At 36.7% G+C, this 27849-nt stretch overlaps 1 protein-coding gene across 5 annotated transcripts in view; it reads right to left on the bottom strand.

Moving 5' to 3' along the window:
* Rbms3 (RNA binding motif single stranded interacting protein 3) overlaps positions 1–27849 on the bottom strand; it is a 765138-nt gene that overhangs the window by 415665 nt on the left and 321624 nt on the right. For all 5 annotated transcript variants that reach the window (XM_090351790.1, XM_090351792.1, XM_090351794.1 and 2 more), the window contains exon 4: positions 19238–19329. In XM_090351790.1, coding sequence (XP_090207916.1) covers positions 19238–19329 — 92 coding nt within the window. The remainder of the gene's footprint in view (positions 1–19237; positions 19330–27849) is intronic.

Genomic DNA, 27849 nt, shown 5'->3' with positions numbered 1-27849 from the left:
AAATTTTAATAGGATAATCATAGGAAGCTTGGAAATTTTAAGGAAGAGATACAAACTAATTATGGGCAAGGGACTGTCCCTCAGAATGGCCCTGAAAGATGAATTATCAAATCTGGGATACAAAGTTTACTTCACTAAGAAGGCATAGTTGAATGTGAAAACAAGCTTGGGTTACTTCACTAAGACGGTACAGTTCGGTATGAGAATACCAGCTAGAGCTGGTGGAACAAAGAACATGACAAACTCTGCTGACTGTTTTATTCATTGCAATCTCCTGGCAATTTTCCCTTGCACTAGCTTGCCCTTATTTGGTAGCTGTGTTAGTGACAGGATGTCTTTTCTTCTGTTGTCTTTATCACTTACTATCCAGATAAGGTAAACAAATCACTTGAAAATTTCAGGAAAAAAAATTTAAAAAGCATATAGAATAGGCTTTTTAAAAATTTTCTTCTGATTGGCTGTGGAGTTTGAACTCTGGGCATGGGTACTGTCCTTGAATTCTTCAGCTCTAGGCTAGTGCTCTACCACTTTGAGGCACAGCAGCACTTCCAGTTTTCTTGTTAATTGGAAAGAAGAACTCAGGCATGTACTTTCATGCCTGGGCTGGAATTTGCAACCTTGATCCTCAGATCTTAGCCTCCTGAGAAACTAGCATTACAGGTATAAGCCACTGGAGCCCACCTTAGAATAGGCTTTGATTCAAGTCAAATTGGTTTCTAAAATTAACAATTCCAAGAAGAAAGCCAAACTTTTGTGATTACAAGCACACAAATAGAATAGGTCAAGTAAAAAGAACAATCACAATATGTATTTCAAAGCAAATGGCAAAATCCAGTCATTGAATTCAGAAATAATTCATTTCAGGGTAGCTTATATCTGTAACCCTAACTACTCCAGAGACGAAGATTGGAAAGATCATTGCAAACACTGGCAAAATGGCCAAAAGAATCCATTTCAATGTTATCTGTTTATCGACTATACATTGGATTCTTGACTGCATTCTGTTCCTCTTCTCTTCTTTCCTCTCTACCTTTTCTACTTGACGTGACATGTCCCTTTCAAGTACCCACTTCCCAGTATTTTATTTTGCTGAACTTTGATTTTGCTCTTTTAAGGAATTACACTATTTGAGCTTTCCCTTGAATATACTGCATTTCACTTAATACATTTTATATACTCACATACTGTCCAATGTATTTACTTATAAGTTTATAAGTAAATCTAGCTTCCACATATAAGGAAAAATCATGATCCTTTGTCACTTTGTGCCTGACTTATTTTACTTAGCATACTTCTTTCTCCAGGTCTTCCATTTCTTACAAATGGTACAATATCATTCTTTATAATGGATGAGTTAAATTCCTCTGTGTATTATAGTACATTTTCTTGATCCATTCATCCACTGAGGAGCATGTGGGTTGATTCCAAATCTTGGTTATGGTGAATAGTGTTTCAATATACATAGTTGTGCTGATGGCTTTTGTACCCTGGTTTCTAATCTTTTGGGTAAATGCCCAGGAGTATAATTGTTGGATCATAATGTAGTTCTATGTATAAATATTTGAGGAATCTTTATGCTGCTTTCCAGAGTGGTTGAATTAGGTTATATTCCCATCAACAGTGGAGTAGTGTTCCCTTTTGGCTACATCGTCACCAGGACCTGTTATTATTTGTTTTCTTTTTTTTTTGCCAGTCCTGGGGTTTGAACTCAGGGCATGGGCATTCTCTTTGGGTTTGTCCTCAAGGCTAGGCCTCTACCACTTGAGCCACAGCACCACTTCTAGCTTTTCTATGTATATGGTACCATGGCATCGACTCCAAGTCTTCATGTATGCTAGGCAAGCACTCTACCACTAGGCCAAACTCCTGGCTCCATTGATTGTTTTCTTGATAATGAAAAATCTACCTTAGATGAGGTAGAATCGTAGTGTTTGGATTTTTATTTCCTATATGGCCAGAGATGTTCACGCACTGATTGGCCAGTTGTACTTCCTCTGAAAAGACTCTCTTCAGCTCAGTAGCCCATTTATGAATTGTATTATGACACCCATCAAGACACATTGTATTTGTGAATTGCTTTGTAAAATGGCAACTCCTTTGTACAATTGCTTAAAGATAATAATAATAATAATAATAATAATAATAACAACAACAAAGCATCTACCTGAACAAAGCTGAGCATGTTACTTGAGGAGATGCATGGGATTGAGATAGATGTAGGGAAAACGTTGGAAGGGAGGGGTGATATTAGTCAAGATTCATTGATATACTGATATGTTGAAATTCCTTTGCACAATTACTTAAAGACAATTTGAAATGTGTGTGTGTGTGTGTGTGTGTGTGTGTGTGTGTGTGTGTTGGGGGAAAACGAAGCTGTGTATGGTTGTGTGTATTTGCCATTTCAGCTGCAGCAGAAAATGTAAATAGAAGCATAACCATAATAACAACAAAGAAACAGAACTTGAGATGGTGTTCAAGAAAGTACTCAACTACCAAGCACAAAGCACTGAGTTGAAACCCTAGTACTACCAAAATGCCTTTAACAGGAATTTGTTTTCCTTTTTGTGCATAGATTTGTTTATACTTGATTACAAAAGAAGTGCAGACAGGACTAATGCACACTCTAGTTAAGAATCTGAATTATCATGACTCCTTCTGCTAGTCACTTTTCCTTGCCATCCACTAATTCAACAACTATTTACTCATTAAATACTAAGTCAGGCCCTTCGTTGGCATAAAGATGGAATGGCACTCCACTCTCCAGGGAAATGTGGAGCAAGGTGTATAGTTATACCTTTTGCTGGCAAGGCACCAGTATGGTATACATGCTTGCACTGGTTGGTAATATACTGCAGTATAGTACTTGTACCTGGGCTGCAAAACAGGTTCTGATGCAACCTTTCTTCAAAGTTTCTCCAGACTCCCTGGCTTCCCTGACTGCTCCCTAGGAACTCAGGATTATTTGACAATCTAGTTCAAATCCGCTGCAGACAAGGAAACACCTAGGACCTGTCTGCAGCCCATGGTTAGATTTTGTGATCGGGCTACAGTGGTGGTTGTCTCCTGAACCTATAGGCCATAGTCTAGATCAATGCTACATCAAGTGTGGTCTGCAGACCACAGCCACATCACAAAGTACTCATTTGTCTGAGAAGAGATGAGAACAGGTCTTAAGAGTCAGCATTTACCAATATTTGAAGCAATTGGATAGACTAGATTTTTTGTTGTTGTTTCCTTAAAAACTATTAATAGTTGGGCACTGGTGGCACATGTCTATAACCTAGTTACTCAGTAGTCCAATTGGAGCAGATAAATGTGAGAGTTCAAGGCCTTTTGATGTTGTTGTGCTTAGTACTGGTTTACATTGTTATTTCATTTCTCTGTATTTTTATTATATTTTAAAGAAATTGTAATCTACACAGATAGGAAATAAAAGCAATCAATCACAGAGCATACAGAAACAAGTACTTCATCAGTACCAACGTTATTGTGATGCTCATACAAAGAACATGAAGCATAAAGAGAATACAAAACAAGCATTCTGTTTCTATGAAAGCAGACACCTGTTTGTCCTCAACTGTCCCGACGAAGTCAAACAAGGAGTTCCAAAGAGAGATGTAAATTCAAGTAGAAGAAGCCGTTTCAGCACGCTATGTTTCTGTACTCACTCATTCTTTTTTGTTTCTTTCTTTTTTAATGTTTGTACCTGGGCTCAACAACTTCAGTTTAGCTCTACTTCAGCCTTTTTGATAGTTAATTGGGTATAAAAGTCTGACAATCTTTTCTACTCAGGCTGGCTTGGAACCATGATATACAGATCTCAATGTCCTGCATAGCTAGAATTGCATTCATGAGTTACAGACACTCTTTTAAAGTACAAATGAATTGCAACTTTGTTTAGGTACAGTTTTGGTGAGTGCAAACAGCTGGGAGACCCTGAATTATATTCTTCTCCCACACTCAGTCATTTCATATATTTTATAATATGTAAACAAAACATGAGAAACTCAAGTAAAAAGTGCTTACAAGTAAAAGAGTACAGACCAGCAGATTTGATCATGTAAACATACCAGTCACAATCCAAACTGACCCAGGAGTAATTAGCATAGAAAATTTTGGCAAAACTGTATTATCTTGACTTTAAACAGCATATATCTTAGAAGCAAAGAAACTGAAAATGTAAGAAGACACACATCATGTCATATCCTTCAAATTCCCACCATTCATTTTTTTTAGGATTTTTTTTCCTTCAATTGTATTTTATTGTCAGGGTAATGTATGGAGGGGTTACAATTATATTCATCAGGTGGGGTGTACTGCTTTTAGTTTCTTTTAAATCTGATCGTGAGTGAGTGTGTGTGTGTGTGTGTGTGTGTGTGTGTGTGTGTGTGTGTGTATGTGTATGTGTGTGTTTATCTATGCTTAAACTCAAGGAATCATATTTCTGAGATTGTTCTGCTTAAGTTTGGTGCTCTACCACTTGAATCATGCCTCAATTTCTAGTTTTTTTGTCTACTAATTAAAAATAAAAGTCTCACTAACTTTGTTCTATATACTGGCTTTGAATGAAGATCCTCAATTTTCATCCTTTTGAGTAGCTGAAATTGCAAGCATGGGCCACTGCAGCAGGGATTTTGTGTTTGTTATAAAAACCCCATATGTAAGGTTGAAACCCCATAATGTGAATATTTAGGCCTTTTTTCCCCACAGAGCTTATGTTTTCCATAAAACCAGTAGAGAGAAATTAAGTTTGTAAATGGATAAATGACTACAACGCAAACAGAATATATTGATAATTGTTAAAAATATCAGTTTTAATTTGCTTCAATTTGGTAAACTTAGGCATGTAGCGTTGTGAAAAATTGAAACTATGGGAAATACTTTTTCCAAAAAAGAAATTATGATATAAAACCCTTAAATTGTTCTTTCTAGCAAAGATACGTAAGGGAAAATTCAAACTCTAGAAGACAAAACATGAAACTAAAATTTGGTACTTTTTGTTGCAAGTTGGTCTGCCATAATTTTTGCTAGCAATTGAAAGGACCTCCAGGATATTGAAACAAAAGCCATATAACGAATGATTGTTGTCCTTAATGTACTATGTTGTCTCTCATCTCCTTTGCTCTCCCTTGGTTATCTCATATTGGTATAGTATCTCACTTTGTTATCTGATATATTGAATTTATTTGTATTTGGATATGTGAAATTTGATAGGGAAGGGGGGAAAACCAAGACGGGAGGGGGGTGTAGGGGGGGGAGGGAAATGGGTACCAAGACATGTGAAAGGGTATCAATGTATGTGAATTAATGCACCTTCTATCTGGCAAATATCATGTAACCCTTTTACTAATTACAATAAAAAACAAAAAAGAAAGAAAAAAAATAATTTTTGCTAGCAACTGCTATGACATGAATGAAAGTTTGTGTCCTTCCAAAAGTCATACTTAGAAATCCTGTTGCTCCATATAATAGTATTTTTCTCCCAGTGCTGGAGCTTGAACTCAAGGCCAGTTTGGACAAGGTTGATACTCTCTCTACCACCTGAACTATAGCTCCTTTTCAAGTTTTGTTGTTGTTGTTTATATGTTTGCTTGTTATTTAGTTTATGGATTTTTTTTTACTTTTCTTTTTTTCTTTTTTTGTGGGTCTTGGGGCTTGAACTAGGCCTGGACACTGTCCCTGAGCTCTTCAGCTCAATACCACTGCCCTATCCTTGAGCAAAACCCCACTTTCCCTTTTCTAGAGGTTAATTGGAGATAAGAGTCTCAGGTCATTTTGTGCCCAGGCTGGTTTTGAATCTGGATCCTCAGATCTCAGCCTCCTGAATAGCTAGAATTACAGGCATGAACCACTGCACCTGGCTTTTTCCCCACTCTCTATGTGGTTAGTTGGTGTTAAGAATTTCATGGCCTTTCCTGAAAGACTGATTTCAAATGCCATCCTCAGATCTTAATTTCCTGCATAACTAGGATAAGATGGCATTTCTTGGAAGGGAACTGGGTTTGGGCAAAGAGCCTGAGGAATGCCATTCCTGCCCATTGGCTCAAAGGAGAACCTTAGTTCATTCTGCTGCATGAGAATAGAGGAAGAAGACTCAGGAAAATAGACTACAGTCACACGTTAGATCTACCCAAGTCTTGATCTTAGACTTCCCAGCCTCTGGGATTGAAATAAATAAACACCGTATGGCTCATCTACCCTCTAATTGATGCTATTTTTGCTACAGCAGCCCATACAAACTAAAACAAGAGCAAATGGAAGGAAACCTTAAGAATCAAATTTCAATTATATAAAATTTTAAATGGCTTATTATTTATATCTTGTACTTGTAAATATCCACTGTAATAAATGGATGAGACAAATTAAAAATATGAAAACATACCCAACACAGCAACACTGGAATTCCAAACAGAATGCTTGTCATTTCCCAATATGTTTCAGCACATTGCCTTGAGTAGAATATTCATGTGGAGTCAAGCTCTGGCGCAAATAGCATTGTTTTCCCTTTGTTAGATTATTTATTAATTTGTTTGATTTTTTTTGCCTATTTTTAAGATTGGATACTATGAAGGAGTTGCTTCATGTGAGAAAACTTACTTCTTAAGTGAATACAGTAACTGTTTATCCAACTTAAAAAGCGATGGTTGAAATTGTTTCTGTTTTCTCTCATGCATTTTGTATAAACATTGATATCACCAATATACTTCTGTGAGTAAATTCAAGAATATGGAAAATTGAATGGCCACACAGTAAAATAACAACAGAGAAGAAAATCTCAGGAACTGAATAGAAAGCCTAATTTAGCAACTATGTTTTCTCATGTCCACTTATGGATGATTGTGATTTTTTTTTTTTTGCCAGTCTTGAGGATCTGGGCATCGTTCCTAAGCCACTTTGTGCTCAATTCTAGCATTCTACTACTTGAGCCAAAGAGGCACTTTTGGCCTTTTCTAAGTCATTTATTGGAGTTAAGAGTCTCACAGACTTCTGTCCAGGCTGTCTTCGAACTCAGATCATAGTCTCCTCGGTAGCGAGATTTAAAGGCTTGATCCACCAGTGTCCAGCTAAGTGTGATTGTGACTTTATATCACATACAAAAGTATATCCAAAAGAAGTCAAATGGTGTTGGTACACAAGTGACCTGTATTAAAATGTATTCCAGAATATGAAAACAACTCATGACTCATACAATTACATAAACTTTGATAGGAGTCTAGTTTCAAAGAACTCTCAAAAGGTTCACAAAAAATTGAGTGTTCCTTGAACAAAAGTCATAAGAAAAGGCAGCCATCTTTGATCTATTTTATCATTAAGACAAAACAGCATAGACTGGGTGTTCCTCTAAAGCTAGGATGAAATTTGAATATACCAGAAATGCAAAAAAAGAGAAAATAAATTTACCATATTTTGGCAAGAACAAGATCATATTTCATATTTCACCAAAGTTGGAAATGAGAAAATGCAAAGAGACCTAATTGCTACATTCATTTTCTCCTAATTGGTTATTATTCATAACAACTATGGAAGAGAAAGAAGTATGTTTGCACCAATAGTATGGAAGCACAAAAGTAATCATAACTGGCACGTTCAACTCAGTAGAATACATCTGCTCACTACAGTTGAATTAGGGACACTGAGAAAGATGCATGGATTTTTTTTCCCTCTCAAAGAATCTGAATTACTGAGAGCAAAGGAATTAGCCATATTTTATTCCCCTTAGTTCATCAAGTCATAAACAATCATATATCATCTCCCATTTCTACTTTCTCTGTAATGTTTTTGGATAACACATTATCTGATCATATCCACTCTCAAAATCTGTTGTTTTGCTTTATTTTCAACCAGGTTCTGTATTAAGCCTACAGGTAATGTAATTCACACTGTAATGGGGATGGTCTGTGTCAACATAACAAATAGCTTGTGAAATCCTTTCATTTAGAATTGCCCATAGGATTACAGTCCAGTCCAGCAGACTGAAACATGAGGCAGCCTCGAGATGAGAAGTTGCTTTGGTTAAAACTGAGCACCCTATTCTCTGTGCACTGACCTTTTGTCCTGCAGATCAATGTCAACAATCACAAAAGACATGTAATACTTTACAGTTAATTCTTGAACTTAAAAATTTTATGTTTCATAAAATGTGCACCATCTCATCCACCGCATTTTTTCAGATTAAAGGAACATTACATAAAGATAAACAATTCATGAAAACATAAGCAGAATATAAACATTACACTTAAATACTCAGAGAAGAAATAGAGCCATAATCTGTAATGTAATTTACAAAACTAATTTGGGAAAGATGTAGCATTCACGTAACAGGAAGAAACTCATAATAAGGTTTATTTCTACTTGGTTTTGGAGAAGCATGTCAATATCATCAATATCCCAAAAGATATCTTAAAGTACTTGAAGTTTAACTTATCATTTTATGTCCCTTTACAAGGATAGATAAATGCCAGTCAAATTTCTTCTCCTCTAATGGTCTATGCCTGAAGGAAAATTAATGCTCACTAACTGCTAAGATTCACAGAGCAGCTGACAGTTAAAAGTTAAGGAACTACTGTTTCTTGAAAACATTCTAAACTCTCCAGTAAATTATCCAGAGGCTCAATCACATATGACTTCAGAACTCTAGCTGAAAGATTTTTCAGTGAAAAGATTTAGCAGTAGGCTTCATTGCCGACACTGAAGTTTGGAAAATATTTGGATCAATTGAATTCTGGTTTGGGGAAGACATTGAATGGCCCATATCTGAAAGAAGTGGGTTGCTTCCAGTATTCCAGTCAAATGTGAGCCCCTCATATAAAGGCAACCACAGGAAGCAGAAAAGCAAAGTTTGAACTCTGCAACAAGAGGAGAATAGTTCTAAGATCTAAACATGACCATGTTGTGGAGATGTAAGACTGAAACACAATGAAAATTCGAAAGGAGAGAAGTTCAATGAATGCTTATGTATACTGTGTAGCTAAAATAATAAAATATACATTTTTTCCAATAACTGACAGTTTTTTGTCAGTTACAAGACAAAAACCACACATACATACACAGTCTTATCAACTGTTATATGTAAATATATTACGTAATCAAGGACAGTGAAATAAAGTTAGATTTTTTAAATGCTGTGACAACATCACAACTAACATTCTCATTCTAAAATATGGTCTATCAACCTCAACATTACTAGTATTTTGGATCAAATAAGGAATTTTTGAGCATCTTATATGAAGTATATCACTTTCACTACACATCTGTCTGCATCTGTCTGGTGTGTACGTGTGTGTGTGTGTGTGTGTGTGAGAGAGAGAGAGACAGAGAGACAGAGAGAGAGAGAGAGAGAGAGAGGAGAGAGAGAGAGAGAGAGAGAGAGAGAGAGAGAGAGAGAGAGAGAGAGAGAGAGAGAGAGAGAGAGAGAGAGAGAGAGAGAGGGGGGGGGGGGTGGGTCCTGGAACTTGAACTCAGGTTCTGGTTGCTGTCTCTAAGCTTTTTAGATTAAAATTAGTGCTCTACCACTCAAGCCATAGCTTCACTTCTAGTTTTTTAGTGATGAATTGAAGAGGCTCATGGACTTTTCACTTGGTCTGACTTTTGAACAGAGATCCTCAGATCTGAGCCTGTTGAATAACTAGGATTATAGGTGAGAGTGTCCAATGCCTGGACTGTTTGTGCTTCTTAGAAACTATGTACCATATATAAATTATCCATTGTGTTTGAAAGTAGTATAATGAAGTCAACTAAAAATAACTGAGGTAAGGGTATAAAAGAACAATAAAAGGAGTAAATCTCATCAAAGAGCACACTTGGATGGAAATGAAACTTCTTTGAATAATCTATGCAGATAATATTATTTTTCAGCACCTGGAAGTTTATTTTGGTGTGGAATTGTCTTGTATCCTACCTGTTCTTTTCATAATAATCATATGTGCACATATATTGAATAAATAAAGGAAGGAAGGAAATGCAGAAAAGACACAAAGTTAGTCACCAACGAGAGAGAGGCCTCATAGGTAACAGTTGAAATTCTATAACTCTTCTATAGCTCCAAACATCTCCAGTTGAGAAAACCAAAACAGTCATCAGACAGTGCCAAGAGCTCTGGGCATGGGAGGAATTAATCTCCTAGAGAACCAGCACTTTAAAAGTTTGTAAGAGAAATGTTGAATGTTAAGGAAGGCTTAGTGATGGTATAAAAAGGGAGGTAAATATCTCAGTATTATCTTATTGTCTCAATCAATTAAAATAATTTATGCATGAGATATGATACCGACATTTAGTTGGAACCAACTCTGAGGGTTAAATTCTTTATTTGTAAAACTAAAATATTTGTAAGTAGTACTTCATGTTGGTTTTTTTATTCATTAAATTTTATTTTTTGCTACCTGCTAGATAGAAACTTTATGTATTGATGAACACATAGTTTTAGACTGTAGCTCACCAAACCTAATCTATTTCCTACTATCCAACATTTCACAGAAAACAGTTGCCTGCCAGTTCTAGATTGTTACTAACTCTCGCAAACATATTAAAGAAGAAATTTGTACCAATATCCCTTCTATCTAAAAATTTCTTCCAATTATAATAAAATTTTTGTTTTTTATTAGTAGTAAATCCTATAAATATTTGTCAAAACATCATTTTGTCAGAGCAAAAAAAATAATTATTTGTGAAAAGTATTTTTTTTAATTTTTGTGCTTGAACTGGAACTTTAACTCAGGAACTGAATGCTGTCCCTGAGTTGCTTTTGCTCAATGCCAGCTCGAGCTACAACCCTGAGATTTTTTTAAATTTTGAGGCAGTTTAGTGGAGATAAGAGTCTCACAGACTTTCTTGCAGGGTTGGTTCATCCCACAATTCACATATCTCAGCCTTCTGAGTAACTAGGATTAGGTAAGAGGAGCCAGTGCTTAGCAAAAAGTATTTTATAAAAGCTATTCAACAATATAAGAACAGTTTGATCTATATTTTATACTCTAGGGATAGAGAGAAAAAGTGATCAAAAGTGAGAAAGCTAACAAATCAAACCTAAAAGGCAAACGTGATCATATAAAGCCTAAATTATAAATAGTAAACACAGACTATGAAGGTGAATATAGTTCAGGAGAGCAAGACCTTGACAATGTTATTAGTGAGATTTTCCCAGGAACTGGCACAGGAACAAGAGTCTTGGAGTTACAGTGATTACCAAGAAGGCGGAGGGTGTCTGAGAATCTGGTCTTGATATTCTGCAAGAAATTCCTGCAAATGTCAATGGCTAATAAAGCATCAATGGGATCACAGACATTTACATATAGAAGCCCACCAATTGCAAGAGTAACATTGTACTTAAGATCTTTAAAGTATGTATTCATTGTGGGATGCTGGTGGTTGTAATTTTAATTAGAGAAGGCTAAGATCTGATGATAACAGTTCAAAAGCAGTCTGGGCATATAATTCCATTTAATCGGCAAAAGGCAAGAAGTAGAGTTTTGGCATGAGTGATAGAGCAACAACTTTGAATGAAAAAAGCCAAACAAAAGGACAAGACTCTGAGTTCAAGTCTCACACAAAAGTTATTGGCACATACAAAAAGTTATTCATAAATTTCTTTTAAGAAGTATAAATTCATTAAGATAAATCTGTAAGAAAACTATAAAAACAATAATTATATCTTCTAAAGTTATAAATGGTTGGTCCTTAACCTCTTATATTTTGGGCATACAATTGTAATGTGTCCTGCAATTACTCTCTTGTATAACTACAAAACTGAGAACCCTTCTTCAAGAAAATCAAACATACCACTATGCTAACCCATCAGTTAAACAAATGATCTGGCTGTAATTAGAGTACCTACCATTTGTTTAAAGCTATGAATTTTCCTGGGTCTTATCAGCTATTAATTGCTTACTGTGTCCTAAAAAGTGCTAAGATGAGAGCTTTGATTACTAAGCTCGGGCCAGGAGTTTGGCCTAGTGATAGAGTGCTTGCCTAGCATGCAGAAAGGCCTGGAATCGAGTCCTCCCTACCACATACATAGAAAAAGCTGAAAGTGGTGCTGTGGCTCAAGTGGTAGAACTCTAGCCTTGAGAAAGCTCAAGGACAATGCTCAGGCCCTAAGTTCAAGGCCCAGGACTGGAAAAACTTAAACATTTGTCCAACGACCATCTCCTCCAGTTAAGACATAATAGCAGTTATTATCTATAACTTTTTTTGTCAAATACAAATGGTAAAGGGCCAAAATGTTCATATGGAAAGAAATGTGTGGGAAAGTAACAAACTGCTAGTATATGATGTAGTTATGTTTGAAAGAGTCTGTAGTAATATTTTGGGAATTAACTTGCCTCACCAAGAGAAGTATGTAGCAGAATGAATTACAAAGGAACCAAACAACACATTTAGAGATTTACTCCAAGGGTTCATGGGTCTCAATTAATGGCATTTATTATCAGTCTCCATCATAGTTGAGACCTCGAATTTGGCTAGCTGGGGTTTACAAGATCAAAAGGGACAGACACATGTGGCCCTCCTAACAGTCATGACTGTAGTGATTCTATTCAACCATAGAGAGTGTAATGCTAATTTCCTCTGCTTTGTTCATCTGAGGACATCATCAAAAAATAAGATTGAGAGACTGAAATCAAATAATTGGGTGAGTAGTACATAGTTATAACTCATTCCTGGTTTTCTATTTGCTGGTTTAGATATTATGATTGACAGTACTGAGCTCTTGTTACAATTAGAAATTATTTACACAGTGCAGTATGGTAAACTACGATAATAGAAGGCTAATTTGTTTTCTTAATACGCTAAGGATTAGGGAACTATTTTATTAAAGTAAACACATGTCCTTTCATCTCTAGCATAAAGAGTTTATCATTAAACACTGCCTGCCATTTAATCACTATTGATTTCTGGAATATTCCCAGAAATATTTCTGATATATTTTGTTCCAGGTCATCTGTTTGTTTATACAGAGTGCTGGGTAAGTTTGAAACTGTATGAATAATACTACTCATTCCTTACACATCCCTTTAAATCTGAATTATTATTAATTTACTGCTGAATAAAGTACAATAGGAGCATCTCCCAACTTTATAATGCCAAAGATGGATATGTAAAATATTTTACCTTTCATAGTTTAGTTCATTAGTAATAAGGCTAGTTTTGAATGAGAAAGAGAGAGAGAAAGAGAGACAGAATTGATCTTTGTTCTGTCCATTCTGCCTCAGATAACATCAATATGGAATTTAGTCCTGTTGGTATATTTTATCATTTTCTCCATGGTACTTTTCCAAATTTTGTCTTATTGAATTTGTACTCAATCTTGTTATCTCCATGTAGGCAGTTTCTTTTTATGACACATTTTGATTGATTATAAACACACATAAGAAAGAGTACTCTAGAGAAACATTTTTTAAAGCATTCCTAGATCCTATGTTTATAGTTACTACCCCAGACCATGATTCTCTACTTCTGCCTCCAAAGAAGCTGAGGTAGCAGGTCATGATTTTCAAAGCAAAAATTCTTCTGAGGCAGCCATTGTTCCCTCACCTGTCTTTGAAGTCTATCTTCCATCAGATAATACCTTTTTATATCTCTGAGAAGACAGACATTATGCTTTTTTACAGAGACCTATGGTTCCCCAACACTTCCAATGCTGGAATGGATACACCAAATTTGGAATTCAGTGTTTAGACTCATTTCACTTCTAACTAAACCCCATTTTTTCTAACACAATGCACCAGTAATTCATCAATTCAAGTGGTAATTTTATTTTGAAGTACATTTTTTGCCTATTTCAATGGGATCCAAATGTACACAAAGCAGTGCTTCTGATCAGGATCCCTCAGTCTGCAACCAGAGAAAGGTTCTATTCTTTTCAATTAAAGAACAAATTACTAAAGCCATGAATGAGCACTGTTCATTATTAGGCCTCTCCATAGAACATCAAGAAATGAGTTATTGACTGAGATAAGCCTGTGGACACATTCCTCCGAAAAGGCAGAATGAAAGTGTTGACATTTCTTTCCAAGTTTCAAAGAAATTATATTCCACACATATCCTGTAGTATGAAAGTACCCAACTGAAATGTGAAGGCCTGAGGATATAGTTCTTGGACATTTCTGTAGTATTTTCTTCTTCCTTTCATGTCTTTTATTTCCAGTGCTAGAAATGTAAGAAGTTGTCCTAGTATTTGCATATCCTTACCATTTCTCATTTTACTTAGGGGGATTCATTTGAGTCCTTGTATTTATAGTGGCACCCACAGGCAGATTATGCAAATCATTTGGTAATAGCTAATACAAATATTTAACATCAGAGGATTCTGCTTCAAAAATCTGAAATAATTAATGAACATGATGAAGATCAACTTTGGCAAGTTCAATATTGAATTTTGGTTCTTTGCATTCCTCATTAGGATCAAGAAAAAAAATAATAACCTAGCCAAGTTGACACAGCTAAGAAAGCAAGACATTTACAAATTTTTAGGTATATGTAAATCATGAATTGCCAAGCATTTCTTTTATTAGAAACTTAAAAAATTAATGGTGAGGAAAATGGTACTTAGTTCTTGCTAGTTAGAAATGGTTTTCTATTGACAATGACTGTCAAATGAGTTTATGCCATTCACTTTTAATCCATAGCTCAGAAAGTGGTATTGAGCAATGGTAAATATATTTCATCAGCCATCCCAGAGTAAGGAGCTGCCAAAAGCAATGGTATCTTGCTGTTCTCTGAAATCACATTTATTTAAAGTGCATTCCACTATAATAGTGTGCCTTTAGTATATATACAGTTTGTCAAAGTAGAACAATGTGAGTTTAAGAAATACTAAAAGAAAGTGTTTGCTAACTCCATTACAGTTTGGTTTGTATGAGAATCTTCCCCAAAATGAACTGTCAGGAGGAATTGAAACCATAATAATCCCACTGAAAAATAAATAAATGAACAAGTATAGGTCAAAAGCACAGTGGCTGGCTAACACTTGCAATTCTAGCTATTCAAGAGGATGGAAGTTCAAAGTCAGTCCAACTGAAATTCCATGGGACTTCATTTATTTCTAATTAAACAGGAAAAAGATGGAAATGGAACTGTGGCTTAAATGGTAGTTCAAGCCAGGACCAGTATTGGTATACACACACACACACACACACACACACACACACACACACACACACACACGCATGCACACATGCACGCACATACAAATGAAGGTATAGTATGTATGAAGGTGATAAAACACCAACAGGTTAGCTCACTGAAACAAACAATAATCCCAATTCCAATGTATATGGGTGGCAAACAGAATTCTCTATAACTATTTCTTAAAGTTACAAAGAAGTTTGCTCCTATTAAACTTAAATACTGGTTAAAATGTCACATTATCACATAGGCTTTCTAGACTACTTTGCTGAAAATCCATCCATATTCCACTAGTTTTAACTGTCTTCAGTTCCATTCTTATCCCTGGCTTCATGTTTGTTTCTATAGTAGTATACAATCTTTCCGAAAATTTGGTTCAGTTTTATGTCTTCAGCTCACAATAAGGTGTTTGGCAAATAGATAAACAGTTAAAAAATTCTTGGACCAGCTTGTAATAACACAATACTTTAAAATATATGTGGATTTATGAGAGGTCTAGAAGCAAATTCATATTTAATGCATAGCATTTGTTATTATAAACATTTACTGAAATCTTACTATAACCTAGGCACTATGCCAAATCTTTTTTAGCATTTTGAAAACTTCCTCCAATAAACCTATATCCTAAGTACTGCCTTGTTATTTTAGAATTTTAGAGTTACTTAAATAACATAGCCAAAAACATACAGCCAGTTGTTACTAGAATGAGGATTCAAAACTAAGATTACTTTTTCCAAAGTAATGTTCTTTCTCAGTATGCATTAGGAAAATATCCTAAATCTGCATTTTCCAAAGAAGCACTATCTTTTCTTCCTGGAAGATTCTTTCTGAGCAACTACATAAAAACTGAAAATAGGACCATGCATTTATGGCTTGTGTGTGTGTGTGTGTGTGTGTGTGTGTGGACTGAGCTTGAACTCTGGGACTCTCATTGCCACCTGGCTTTTTGTTCAAGGATAGAAGTCTACCATATGAGCCAGAGATCCTTTTCTGGATTTTTGCTGGTGAACTGGAAGTGTTTCATGGGCTTTCCTGTCCAGGATGGTTTCAAACTGTGATCTTCAGATCTCAGCTCCCTCCATAACTAGAATTTTAGGTATGAGCCACCTGAGCCTGGATATTGTCGATGGTCACTTCCTGGATAATTTGTAATGAAATGCCTTTCAATTGTCACATCAGTTAGTTTTCACATGCAAACACTGGAAAAGATTAGTTCAATATGTAATTCATATGGAGTTTCAGGTTACTTACAGCTTGGTATCAGGAATGTTGATTATTTGTGGTATTGGTTTTTTTTGCCAGTCCTGGGCTTGAGCTCAGGGCCTGAGCACTGTCCTTGGATTTTCTCAAGGCTAGAGCTCTACCACTTGAGCCTCAGCACCACTTCCGGCTTTTTTCTATGTATGTGGTACCGAGGAATCGAACCCGGGTCTTCATGCATGCTAGGCAAGCACTTTAACCAGTAGGCCAAACTCCTGGCCCCTATTTGTGGTATTTTTAAAAAAAGCTAGAGTTTTGAAAATTGGATACCATAGCCTGCATAGTGGAATACTGATAAGAATGATGATTCAAGAGATGATTCAATAGATACTTAAATGGGAAAATATATAGTGCAAGTTTTACACATCCTACAGGTTTTAGGTTTATATGACAATAAATAACAGCTATCACCAAACAAAGGAAAAAATGCTGTGAAATCTAATAGCTCAGTGAGAAACCCAGCTAATGCAGGTGGCCAAGTTTGTTCCATTGCCATGTCAAAGGAAGGCTAATTATTTTCTTCAGTGTTATTAAATACCACGTAATTCGTTACTGAAAGTTTTCTGGTAGGCAGATTTTAGCTTAAAAAAGAGCTAAGATTTTACTTCCCAGATCATACAACTAATAATATAAAACATCTTGGAACAACTTTGGCAATGTATGACCTTCAGTATAAAAGATAGAATCATCTTACAATTTACTTAAATTTGGATAAGGACCAGAATGCTGGCCAGGATAAATAATCATTTCAGAAGCTATTTAAAATACTCCCCTTTGGGCTGGGGGCTCATGCCTGTGATCCTAGCCACTCAGGAGACTGAAATAAGAATATCCTAGTTTGAAGCTAACCCAGGGAGAAATATCTCAGAGACTTATCTCCAACTGATCAGTGAAAAGGTAGAAGTGGAATTATGGTTCCCCTGGTAGAGTTCGGCCATAAAAAACTAAGGGACAGCACACAGACCCTGAGTTTAAGGCCCAGTGAATAAGGAAGAAAGAAGAAAGAAAAAGAAAGAAAGAAAGAAAGAAAGAAAGAAAGAAAGAAAGAAAGAAAGAAAAGAGAGATGCATGTGTACTGGAATGTTAGGAAAAAAAAGGAAAATATTCACAATGGTCCTCAGTAGTTACAAATTCAACTTTCTTTTCGTGTTTCTATTACCTTAATTTACTATATATGTATATATTATAGATATTTCAACAAGAGAATTCACAAAAACTATATTCTTTGAAAACTACACAATGTAGAAACTTTGAAAATTCAATTTTTACCAATACATTGGATCAAAGATCTTCTAATAACAACTTCTGAATCATTTGTGTAATTATTTTCTTCTTTTCAAATACAAGTACACTTAGCTTACAATTAAGAAGTCTACCATATCGTTTGTTTTCTGGGTAAAGAAAATTGCTGCATTGATTCTTTGCCAAGTAACCTTTAAACCTAGACATGTATATAATTTCTTAATTAATTAAAAATATTAACTTTATCAATCTTTGCTCATGACCACATTCAAAGCTTCCAGGCGTAAGCCTGATGAAGAATATCATTACATAGCTGAAAGAATTCAAATTCTAATTGCTATCACCTTGAATAATGATTAACATGTCACGAAGGACAATGAGTCCAAAAAAGGAGGTGATTCAAAAGGCTGCACCCAATTACCAGAAAACAGCTATAATCACTAGGAACCAAATATCCCACCTCTAGAAGTCTGAGATTGAAAATTGGAAAATGTTATCAGACAATATTACCAATCAAAGTGAAAATTCCATTACTTCTCCATAATCTCATCAGCTCTACCAGAGGAATTCCCAGACATTGTACCTAGGAATTTGACTCAAATAGAATGCATTACTCAAAGATTTCAAATCTGTCATCTATTGTACCTCAACTTTGGAGGACCTGACATTAAATACATTTGGTACTTTCAATTAGATATAACTCTTTAAATATTAGGTTGCATGTGACTAAATCCCAAATGACTATGACTATAATATAAATGTCTAGAGAGCAGACAAAATGGATACACACCCACAAGAAGTTGAAAGACAATAGAGAGATGTCCCATTTATACTTTACTCAGTTTTCCCAAAGATTACAGCATGACAAATGTAGTACTAGTAGGACAACAAAGCCAGGAAGTTGACACTGGAGCACTGTGTTGGCATATACTATGTAATTTTATCACCTATGTAGATTCTTTGGCACTCTGCCACAATGAAGAAAAAATATATTATAATTTTTTAAAATTTGTTGTCTCTGGTAGAAAGTTTCGTTATAATTTCAGAAGGTTCCAGACAACTTATTCTACATCAGCAATACATGAGCACTGGAAATTATTCCTGTCATGAAAAAATTTCAGGCACACAGGCTGTGTGCAATTCGAGTGATCCAGGAAAGATACCTGTCAGGAAATTCATTTCTTTGTTCAGATGAGACATCTCCATCATCTATCAATCAGCTCACCCAAAGAAGAGAATGAGAATGAGCACATTTATAGGACACATGATAATCAAGGACAAATTGCTGGTAATTGTAATATTCTAAAACTGTTTCCTAGTGAAAGTCCTTAACTGATATACACACGCATATCTCCTTTTTCGGGCAAAACAGAACATTACCTTAATAAGCACATACCATAAAACAATAATATAAATCAGCCAAATTATTCCAAATTATTCCAAGCCAGGTCTATTGGCATTTAGACCCAAACAAGTTTATATAAACCAAGTTGTGGCAAATTCCAGTATTTGAATCAACCAATAGCAAAGGACAAACTTTTAATAACACAACACACACATACACACACACACACACACACACACACACACACTTCCCACATCTGCACAGTCTTACCTTGGCCATTTGAGCCTGCACACCATTTGCCTTGAGGGAGGCTACAGCTTTCTGGGCAGCTGCGGGACTGTCAAAATCTACAAATCCATAACCTGCAAAGACACAAAGCACTGAATTAGTACTCGCAGGCTATGCCTCTCTATCATGTTGATGAAGGCACATTTATGTTCAGATTGCATTCATTTCTTCTGAATAGAACCCAGTTGAACACAAGGCTTTGAAATCAGTTGTTTCTCAGTGCTTTGGAAGACAGGCCAGTATATCTAAGCAGGAAAGCAGTAACTTTTTTTTTCCTGAAGAGTACTTTGGTGACTGTACATACAAAAGAGTTACCTGCTTTAGACTATTTTAATGAGAAAGGTAATACATGGTTTAAATCCACTATTCTTGTCCTGCCTGAAGGAAAAAATCGCTAGAAAAAAATTTTTACATTTATATTTTGAATTTTAAAATTTCTAAAAGTCGATACAAATTAAAGCATGAGACTATCTTGCATTAAAATCATCATCATTAAAAAAAATAAATAAAATCATCATTAACTCTAGTGGTGCCTATCAATTAATACAAGTTGACCACACAAATGAACAGCAGCCCATTCTACTTTGTTCTAGGCTTGTTTCTCCTGAAGAGGACATCACAAACTATTTGTAGTCTTTAATGAGCTATGAGTAAGAGTGAGCAAATGGATAAATACTAAAACTAATAAAAATAAGAGACAAAACCCCATTTTATTTCTTTTCCTGTTTTGTCCATGGTGGGGTTTGAACCCTGGGCCTGGGAGTTGTCCCTGAGTTCTTCAGTTCAAGGCCACTACCCTACCCATTGAGCCACAGTGTCACTTCTGATTTTCTAGTGGTTAACAGGAGATAAGAGTCTTACAGTCTTTAGTGTTGGGGCTGGCTTTGAAAAGAGATCCTCAGATCCCAGCCTCCTGAGCACCTAGGATTACAAGTGTGAGCCACCACACCCAGCCCATTTTCTTTCTTTATGTGACTAGGATTTGAGAGAGTACAGGAGTTGTTTGTATTATTCTGCCCCCAGATGTGTATGCATCATGAGTCCAAAGAAAAAGTAAAATTTTGTGTACTCTTAAGTTAGCTGATGCTAATCCAGGACTTGCGAGCAGCAACAATAGATGCCAGAAATATTTAAAATATAAATGCTACAGGTGAGTTGGAAGGCAGCTTTGTCTGGCTCTCCTGAAACCTACCCCATGAACCTCTTTATGTCTCTCTCTGCATTTTCATCCATATCTCATTGAGAAGATTCTCTATGAGCTACCAAGCAAACTACTAACTGTGTTCTAGGACCTACTTTCATAATAACAAAAGAAGAGTGCAAAGCAATTCAATTACTAAGTTGTTTCTTTTATTTTTTTCATCTTCTCCCTTCTGATCCTGTCTTCTTTCTCTCCTTCCCAGCATGTTATCATAAAATGAACTTATTACCCAGCAGTGGACCATAAGTATACTGAAAAAGCTAGGCAGGTAAGCTGTGAAGTTGGTTTCTAATCCAAAAGGAAGTGTGTTCTGTAAGTGCTGCTAATCCTCCCCTTCTGACAAATTTTCGACTAGTTGGGTAACATAATTATTTCCACCCACACAGAGCAGTAAGAATTAGACACTGATGACTCATAGCTATAATCGTAGCTACACAGGAAGATGAGGTCTGAGGATTATGGCTCAAAGCTATCCCAAGCAGGAAAGTCCATGGGACTCTTATCTCCAATTAGTCACCCAAAATTCAAAGGTTGAGGTGTGGCTCAGTATGAGCCATGAGTATAAAGCTAAAGGACAGTGGCTAGAGATCAAGTCTTCATACCAACACAAAGAATAACAAAAAGACAGTAACACATTAAATGTACAACCAAACAAGTAGAACAGTTAAGGAAGAAGAATTTGAAAAAAAAAAAAAAAGTAAGACTAAATCATTATCTCTCTGTGCCAGGTGCTGTGCTGAGTGGCTGGCATGTTGAGAGGTAGTAATACAAAGTAGACAGGTAGTAATAGCTTCCTTTACATAATGCTTATGTAGAAACTGGGGCAGAACACTAGAAAACAATTAATTGACAAATCAAGGCCCGTTCAGGTCCACCATACAAAGAGCAGCTTAAGAATTCTTTTTGGTGAATTGTTTTTGATAATCTCTAAAATCCACCAGGCAGATGGCTTATTCCTTGAAAATTTCTCAGAATCTGAATCTGGGACTTAAGGACTCAAACCAAGACAGCTGCATGAAAGGATTCAGTCCAGCTTCTTCATCAGTGCGTTTGTTCACAGAGTGACTAAGCTTGGAGCAGAGACCTGGAAATGAAACGTTACCTCATGTTTCAGGCCATGTCTTTCTTTCACACAAAAGCTCCTTTTATTCAGCAGCCCAAGTCTATGTATGCTGAACACTGTGCCAAACAAAATGTATGAAGTATTGGAAAACACATTCCCAGTTTCCACCTTTATGGAGCTTACAATTGAACTGGAGATGGCTGCCTCATGGCAGATAGCCGCATTTACTCCATGATTGCAAAACTGAAGATCTCTCTTAAGAGAAAACAAGAGCATATCACATAGACTCTAACTGTTGAGTGTTCACTACCAGAAGTTATAAGGAAGCAGAGGCAGAAAATGATCTGCATGTGAGTACTAGATCTTGGTGGCAGAAATGGAGAGCAAGAGTAGAACTGGAGGGGTAATAAGATGGTCTGGAGGCTTTTGCACCAATCCAAAGGAAAGCAAAGAAATGGAGAACACAAAATGGACAGGTTGAATTCTATTAAAAATGAAACAAAACAAAACAGGACTTGTAGTTACATTGAATGGGTTGCATGTAAGCTGATTTTTACCATAAACCCCTGGACAATTGATACTGTTTACATAATTGGGAGACTAGAGAAGGGTCCAGTAAAAAGGAGGGAAATCCTGGTTTTAGGTATGTTGCTCAGAAAAGCTTATGAAATGTCTAAGTAGAAATGTCAAGAAGAATTAGATACCTATGTTGATTCTCAGGAGATGAAATTGGAAATAAAGATTAAGAAGCAATCGCATAAATACGTAATTTGCAGAGATGAAAATGGATGAAGTGGAGGAGCCCAATGTGTTCAGGGTCATGGGTGTCACTAAGAAAGGTGGCTCCAGCCGGGCGTGGTGGTGCACGCCTGTAATCTTAGCTAATCAGGAGGCTGAGATCTGAGGATCAAGGCTCAAAACCTACCTGGCACAAAAAGACCTCAGACTCATCTCCAATTAACCTCTAGGAAAGTGGAAGTGGGGCTTGGCTCAAGAGCTCAAGCATAATGCTCAGGCCCAAGGTTAGGGAAGTAGCCTTCAGCTGAAGAGGTCAGGGACAGTGCCCAGGCAGAGTTTAAGCCCCATGGCCCACAAAAAAAGAAAGAAAAGAAAGAAAGAAAGAAAGAAAGAAAGAAAGGAAGAAAGAAAGAAAGAAAGAAAGAAAGAAAGAAAAGAAGGAAAGAAAGAAAGAAAGAAAGGAAGGAAGAGAGAGAGAGAAAGAAAAAGAAAGAAAGAAAAAAAAGAAAGAAAGAAAAGAAAAGAAAAAAGAAAGGTGGCCCCAGAGGACTGAGAGCATAGCCTAAAGGTAGAGTGCTTGCCTAGCATGCATAAAGCCCTGGGTTTGATTCCTCAGCACCACATACACAGAAAAAGTCACAACTGGAACTGTGGTTCAAGTGGCAGAGTGCTCACCTTGAGCAACAAGTGTCCAAGGACAATGCCAAGGCCCCAGGGCTGGCAAAAAATAAAAAATAAAATTAAAATTAAAAGAAAGGTGGACCCAGAATGGTAGGAGAAAAATGGGTTGCTGGCTGCTTTGCAGTTTCCAGGCTGAGGTGACTATGTATATGTGTTTGTATGCACCTCATTCTAATGAACAACCTGGGTAGGGATCTATCCAGTACTTGTTTCGGGTGGAGATGGAGCTCAGTTGGTAGTGTTTGCCTACAATATGTCTACCAATAGCAATAACCATTTCTGGGTAAAGGTGAAATATGGAAGTGTCCTTGATATACATGGCCAAATCCAATCCAAACTGACAAACTTTCTGTGAGGGCTTCTCTGAATCAGGGACCATAGGGCTGAATATTAGGACAAATATTTCTCTGAAGAATCACGGTACCTTCAAGTGGGTTAGTGTCTTCTCAGTACCAAACATCTGTTTGGATGTCTCCAAGCAACAGAGAAGTCCAGGCTCCCAGATCAAAACTTCAAATAAAAAACAAGCTTAGATGTTGAGCTATTGCCCTGAGTCGTATGACATTCACATTTATTTCCAGTAGTTAAAATGCAAGCTGAGAGGTTAAAAACATCTTGTTCTTGAAATAAACTTTGCATTCCTGAGTCTTATGTTGCAGCAGATGCTATGTGACAATCAGAAAAAAAAATGAAATAAGAGGCTGCTTTCACTGAAGAACAAAGTAGCTCCGTTTGCTTTTAATTCCTTAATGATAAACAATCAAGCAAGAACCCCTGTGCCTGCATCTGGTGTGGTTAAGAGATTAGGTCAGCCCTAATCTATCCTGTGTTGTGGGAACTCTGAGGTTTCTGTAGAAAACTTGCAGATGGGGCTCCCCAGAAATGGCGAGGTGACCCTAAGCCTATCACGTCAGTCTTGCAATTATGTACTTAAGCTTGACCACAGGTTCAAATGAATGAAAACTGAATGTCACTGCTGTCTCTAAACACCCCTGTCCTGTTTCCATCTTTGTCACTGGGAAATGGCCAGTAGCTCTACAATTAGTGGAAGTACAACAAAGAGAAAGACTCAGCCCCAGAATAATTAGGTCATTTCCCAAACATGCTCATTCCATTGACCGATTAAATCAACACTTTTCTGAAATATTTTCAACTGTGTAGGTTAATTTCAACTTTTTCTATTTTTATTTTATTACCAACCAAGTGGCATTAGAGAAAAAAGAAACAAAGCAGATCGAGAGAGAGTGGGATAGAGAGGAGAGAAATAGCAAGAGACTTCTACTAACAGTACTATTTATTGTCCAGAGGACTTGAGTCTGTTCCCTTTACTGCAGTTAGTTGCAAGTAACAAACTTTCACTTAATCTCTCAACTACCTTTAACTGCTTCTTAGCTATTTTTGGTGATGCTGTCGGCTCTTTAAAATTCCTTATTTAAATTAAATAGTCAGTTGGATAGATCAGCCTTAGTCAGGAGACAGAGATTGGAGGAGCATTGTTTGAAGCAACCCTTGGCAGGTAAGCCTGTGATACATTTACCTCTAGTAAATTTTTTAAAATTTACAAAATTAAATAAAAGGCCAGATGGGGAGCTGTGGCTCAAATAGCCTTAGCTCATAGGCACTGAGTTTAAGCCCAAGTACTTGCACAAAATCAAACAAAATAAACAAACAAAAATATCCTAAATATGAATTTATCAACACTGGGGTGGTTCTGTAGCAGGATGAGAGAGGTCTGATTGGAGGAATGCTATACCTAGCCCTTGCTTTACATCTGCCATGGCCTCTCCAGCCAGCCAAGGGAGATTTACTCTCTGTGTTCATTTTACAACATTTATTTTGTTCTCTGTTTTCAGAATGTTTGTCCTAAAAGCCCACTTGAAACACAGATGGCTCGGTGTAACACTCAAACTTCTTTCAAGAACAATCCAGCTGTGAGTCAAACGTGATTTCTAAACAGAGGTGATCACTTTGGCTAAGAATTATGTTTGACTCAATTTCTGCTCAAATTTAACAATTGGAGATGCTAAAGGATTGGCTTCTGCAATTCCCCCATCCTCATTACCCTTAGAGTGGTATCTGGCTGGCTCAGGAGTAGGAAAATGAACTGCAGAAAGGGAGCAGTGGCATGCAGTCAGCCTGCCATTTGTGTATATCTGGCTTCTTCGTGTCTCAGCATTTCTATTGGATTTTACTTGATGCTCTGAGTGGTTACGTGAGCACTGAATCATTCTTTGCTATTTCACTTCCCAGTTTTGTACATCATGTAATCAAGGACAGCAGTATCTACTCCATCCCTCCTTTCTTATGTAGAAACTCAAAAGAAAACTTGTACTTTTGTTGAACAGCTTCTTTTGCATTCATTTCCTGCGAGTACACTCATTTCACCTATGAGCCAGGATCTATCATAAGAGTGCCTACCCTCAAGATATGAAACAAAAATATTTTTGCTAGGATGCAAATACAGAAAACTTTTTTTTTGTGGATCATGGGGCTTGAACTCGGTCTGGGTGTTGTCTGTGACTTCTTCAGCACAAGGCTACCACCCTACCCTTGAGCCAAGCCCCACTACCCATTTTCTAATGATGAATTGGAGGTTAAGAGTCTCAGGTTCTTTTGTGCCCAGGCTGGTTTTGAACCTTGATCCTCAGATCTCAGCCTCCTGAGTAGCCAAGATTACAGGCGTGAGCAAGAAACAATTTTTGAGACAAAAATATCCTTACAACTTTTCAAATCTAAACTGTGCTCTAAAACATTGTTAGACTATCAGATACAACAGATTCAACAACTTTTATAGAGTGCTCACACTGCGTGCGTGAGGAGCTGCAGTCTAAACACCTTCATAGCTTGGGTTGGGTCAGATGGTTCATCATAACCACACTAGAATAAACACCTTGCATTGCTCTGCTCTCCTGGTGCTGCAAAAACATTGCCTCACATTCTATGTTAGAAACATAAAGATGATTAGATGCTAGTTTTTGGAATAGGATGTCCCCAAAATTAAGGAAATTTTAGAAACTATGGTACAATTCTCCTATGCAGTTATTAACTTCACTAGGTATTTACTATGTGTAAGGACAATAGAATCATAGATACTTTAAAAGAAAATATATGAACTAAATAAATCTACTGTTCAAAAAAATGACAACTACTTCCTCCAGGTAGGAGCAAGCTGCATGCATTTTTGTGCAAAAAAAATGGCAAAAAGTATTGACTGGGAAAAAAAAGACTTCTCAAATAGTTATTTCCTTGCAGAATAAAACAATTACAAAGACTGACAGATTGTGAGAGTAAAGTACTTAGGAGTGTGCCACTTGAAAATGGGACTTCTTCATTTCATTTATGTTGCGTAGCAAGTGTTATTAAGCTAAACACAAATTCAACCCCCAAACTCACTTCACTCTTCAATTGACATTAAATGAGAGAAATTGCTTCCTGACACTGAAGAAAGTCAAAATTAGGATCTGGATCTTTATTTAGAGGCTTAGTGTGATCATTATGCTTTATCAAGTTTAACAAAAGTCACTGTTTTGCCAGGATGAAACCATTATTCTATTCTGTTATAGAGATGAGAAAGAGCAATCTGCTTGGATGCCAGTGGCAGATGAGCCTTGTGGTGAAGCATATAGCCATGCTTTTCTTTGCTTTCAGGCAGTTTCAGTTACAAATGAAATGTAGGTCTGTGTGAACTGTTGGTCTTGTCTCTTCCATAAAAAATGTAGGAGGAACATCTGTACAATGATCTCTGCTGGGACAAGCCCAAGGTTATTTATCAAAGAGTTCCATTGCTTTTTGTGACTATGATGGGAGAACACTGTCACTGAGCATTGTAATTATAGCTGTGTAATCCTCCACTCACAGCATAAGCAAACCTGTCTGAGATCTTAATTTAGACCCTCCATACTTCTTCCCCTCTTCTTAATCAGCCTTATAGACGCAAGTGACTACACACCATTTTTTCCATTGTGTAACAGAGGTAATATAGCCTCAGTTTGAAAGCATCCTTTGGAGAACAATCTCACCTGTTCCGAGGTATTGAATCCATTTTGTTCATAGTCAATTGTCCCACAAAGGGGCCGTGAGTTTGGCCTAGTGGTTAAAGTGCTTGCCTAGCATGCACGAAGACCCGGGTTTGATTCCTTGGTACCACATACATACAAAAAAAGCCAGAAGTAGTGCTGAGGCTCAAGTGGTAGAGCACTAGCCTTGAGAAAGTCCAAGGACAGTGCTCAGGCCCTGAGCTCAAGCCTAGGACTGGCAAAAAAAAAAAAAAAATGTCCCACAAAATGGAGTAGAATCTGGTTTAGAGAATCCCATCCTCATTAACATGGTTTTGAATTTAAGGACATTTGTCACCAAATTGGGCAGCCATCTAAACGGATACATTAAGTATCTCCGTGCAGAAAGGAAGAGAAAGTGAATGCTACATGCAGAATAATCATTCTAAGAAACATGCATTAAACTATGTCTCTTTGGTTTTCCTTATATTCTACATTCTCAATGTGCCATCCACCAACATATCACTTCTGTAGTTTTCCACCTACGGTCCTGCGTGGCTTAAATACCATTATTTTTCATGGGAAAGAGCTCTGCCCCTGATTGCCACCATTCAAACCTATGACACGCTCACTTCTAAACATGTTGGAAGGTTCTATTTAACAATAGCCTGTGAAATTTTTAATTATGCCCATGTTTTCGTGAATATATTGAATAATGAATAATGTTTATAGCCTTTATTCCAAATATTCTAAATAAGTGTCCACAAGAATTTTCCTTATCAGTATGAGACATATCTTTTGGAAACTCAGATTAATTTCCTTCTCATCTGACATACAAATCACAATCCTGATTGTAATAAAATTAAAAAAAATAGCTAAGTGTACAAATGGAAGATTGAGAGAAATGTGCTACCAG

This window comes from Megascapheus bottae, chromosome 18, assembly GCF_031878675.1.
Source record: "Megascapheus bottae isolate mThoBot1 chromosome 18, mThoBot2.hap1, whole genome shotgun sequence".
Taxonomy (NCBI): Eukaryota; Metazoa; Chordata; class Mammalia; order Rodentia; family Geomyidae; genus Megascapheus; species Megascapheus bottae.
This window is presented reverse-complemented; position numbering and strand designations above follow the sequence as displayed.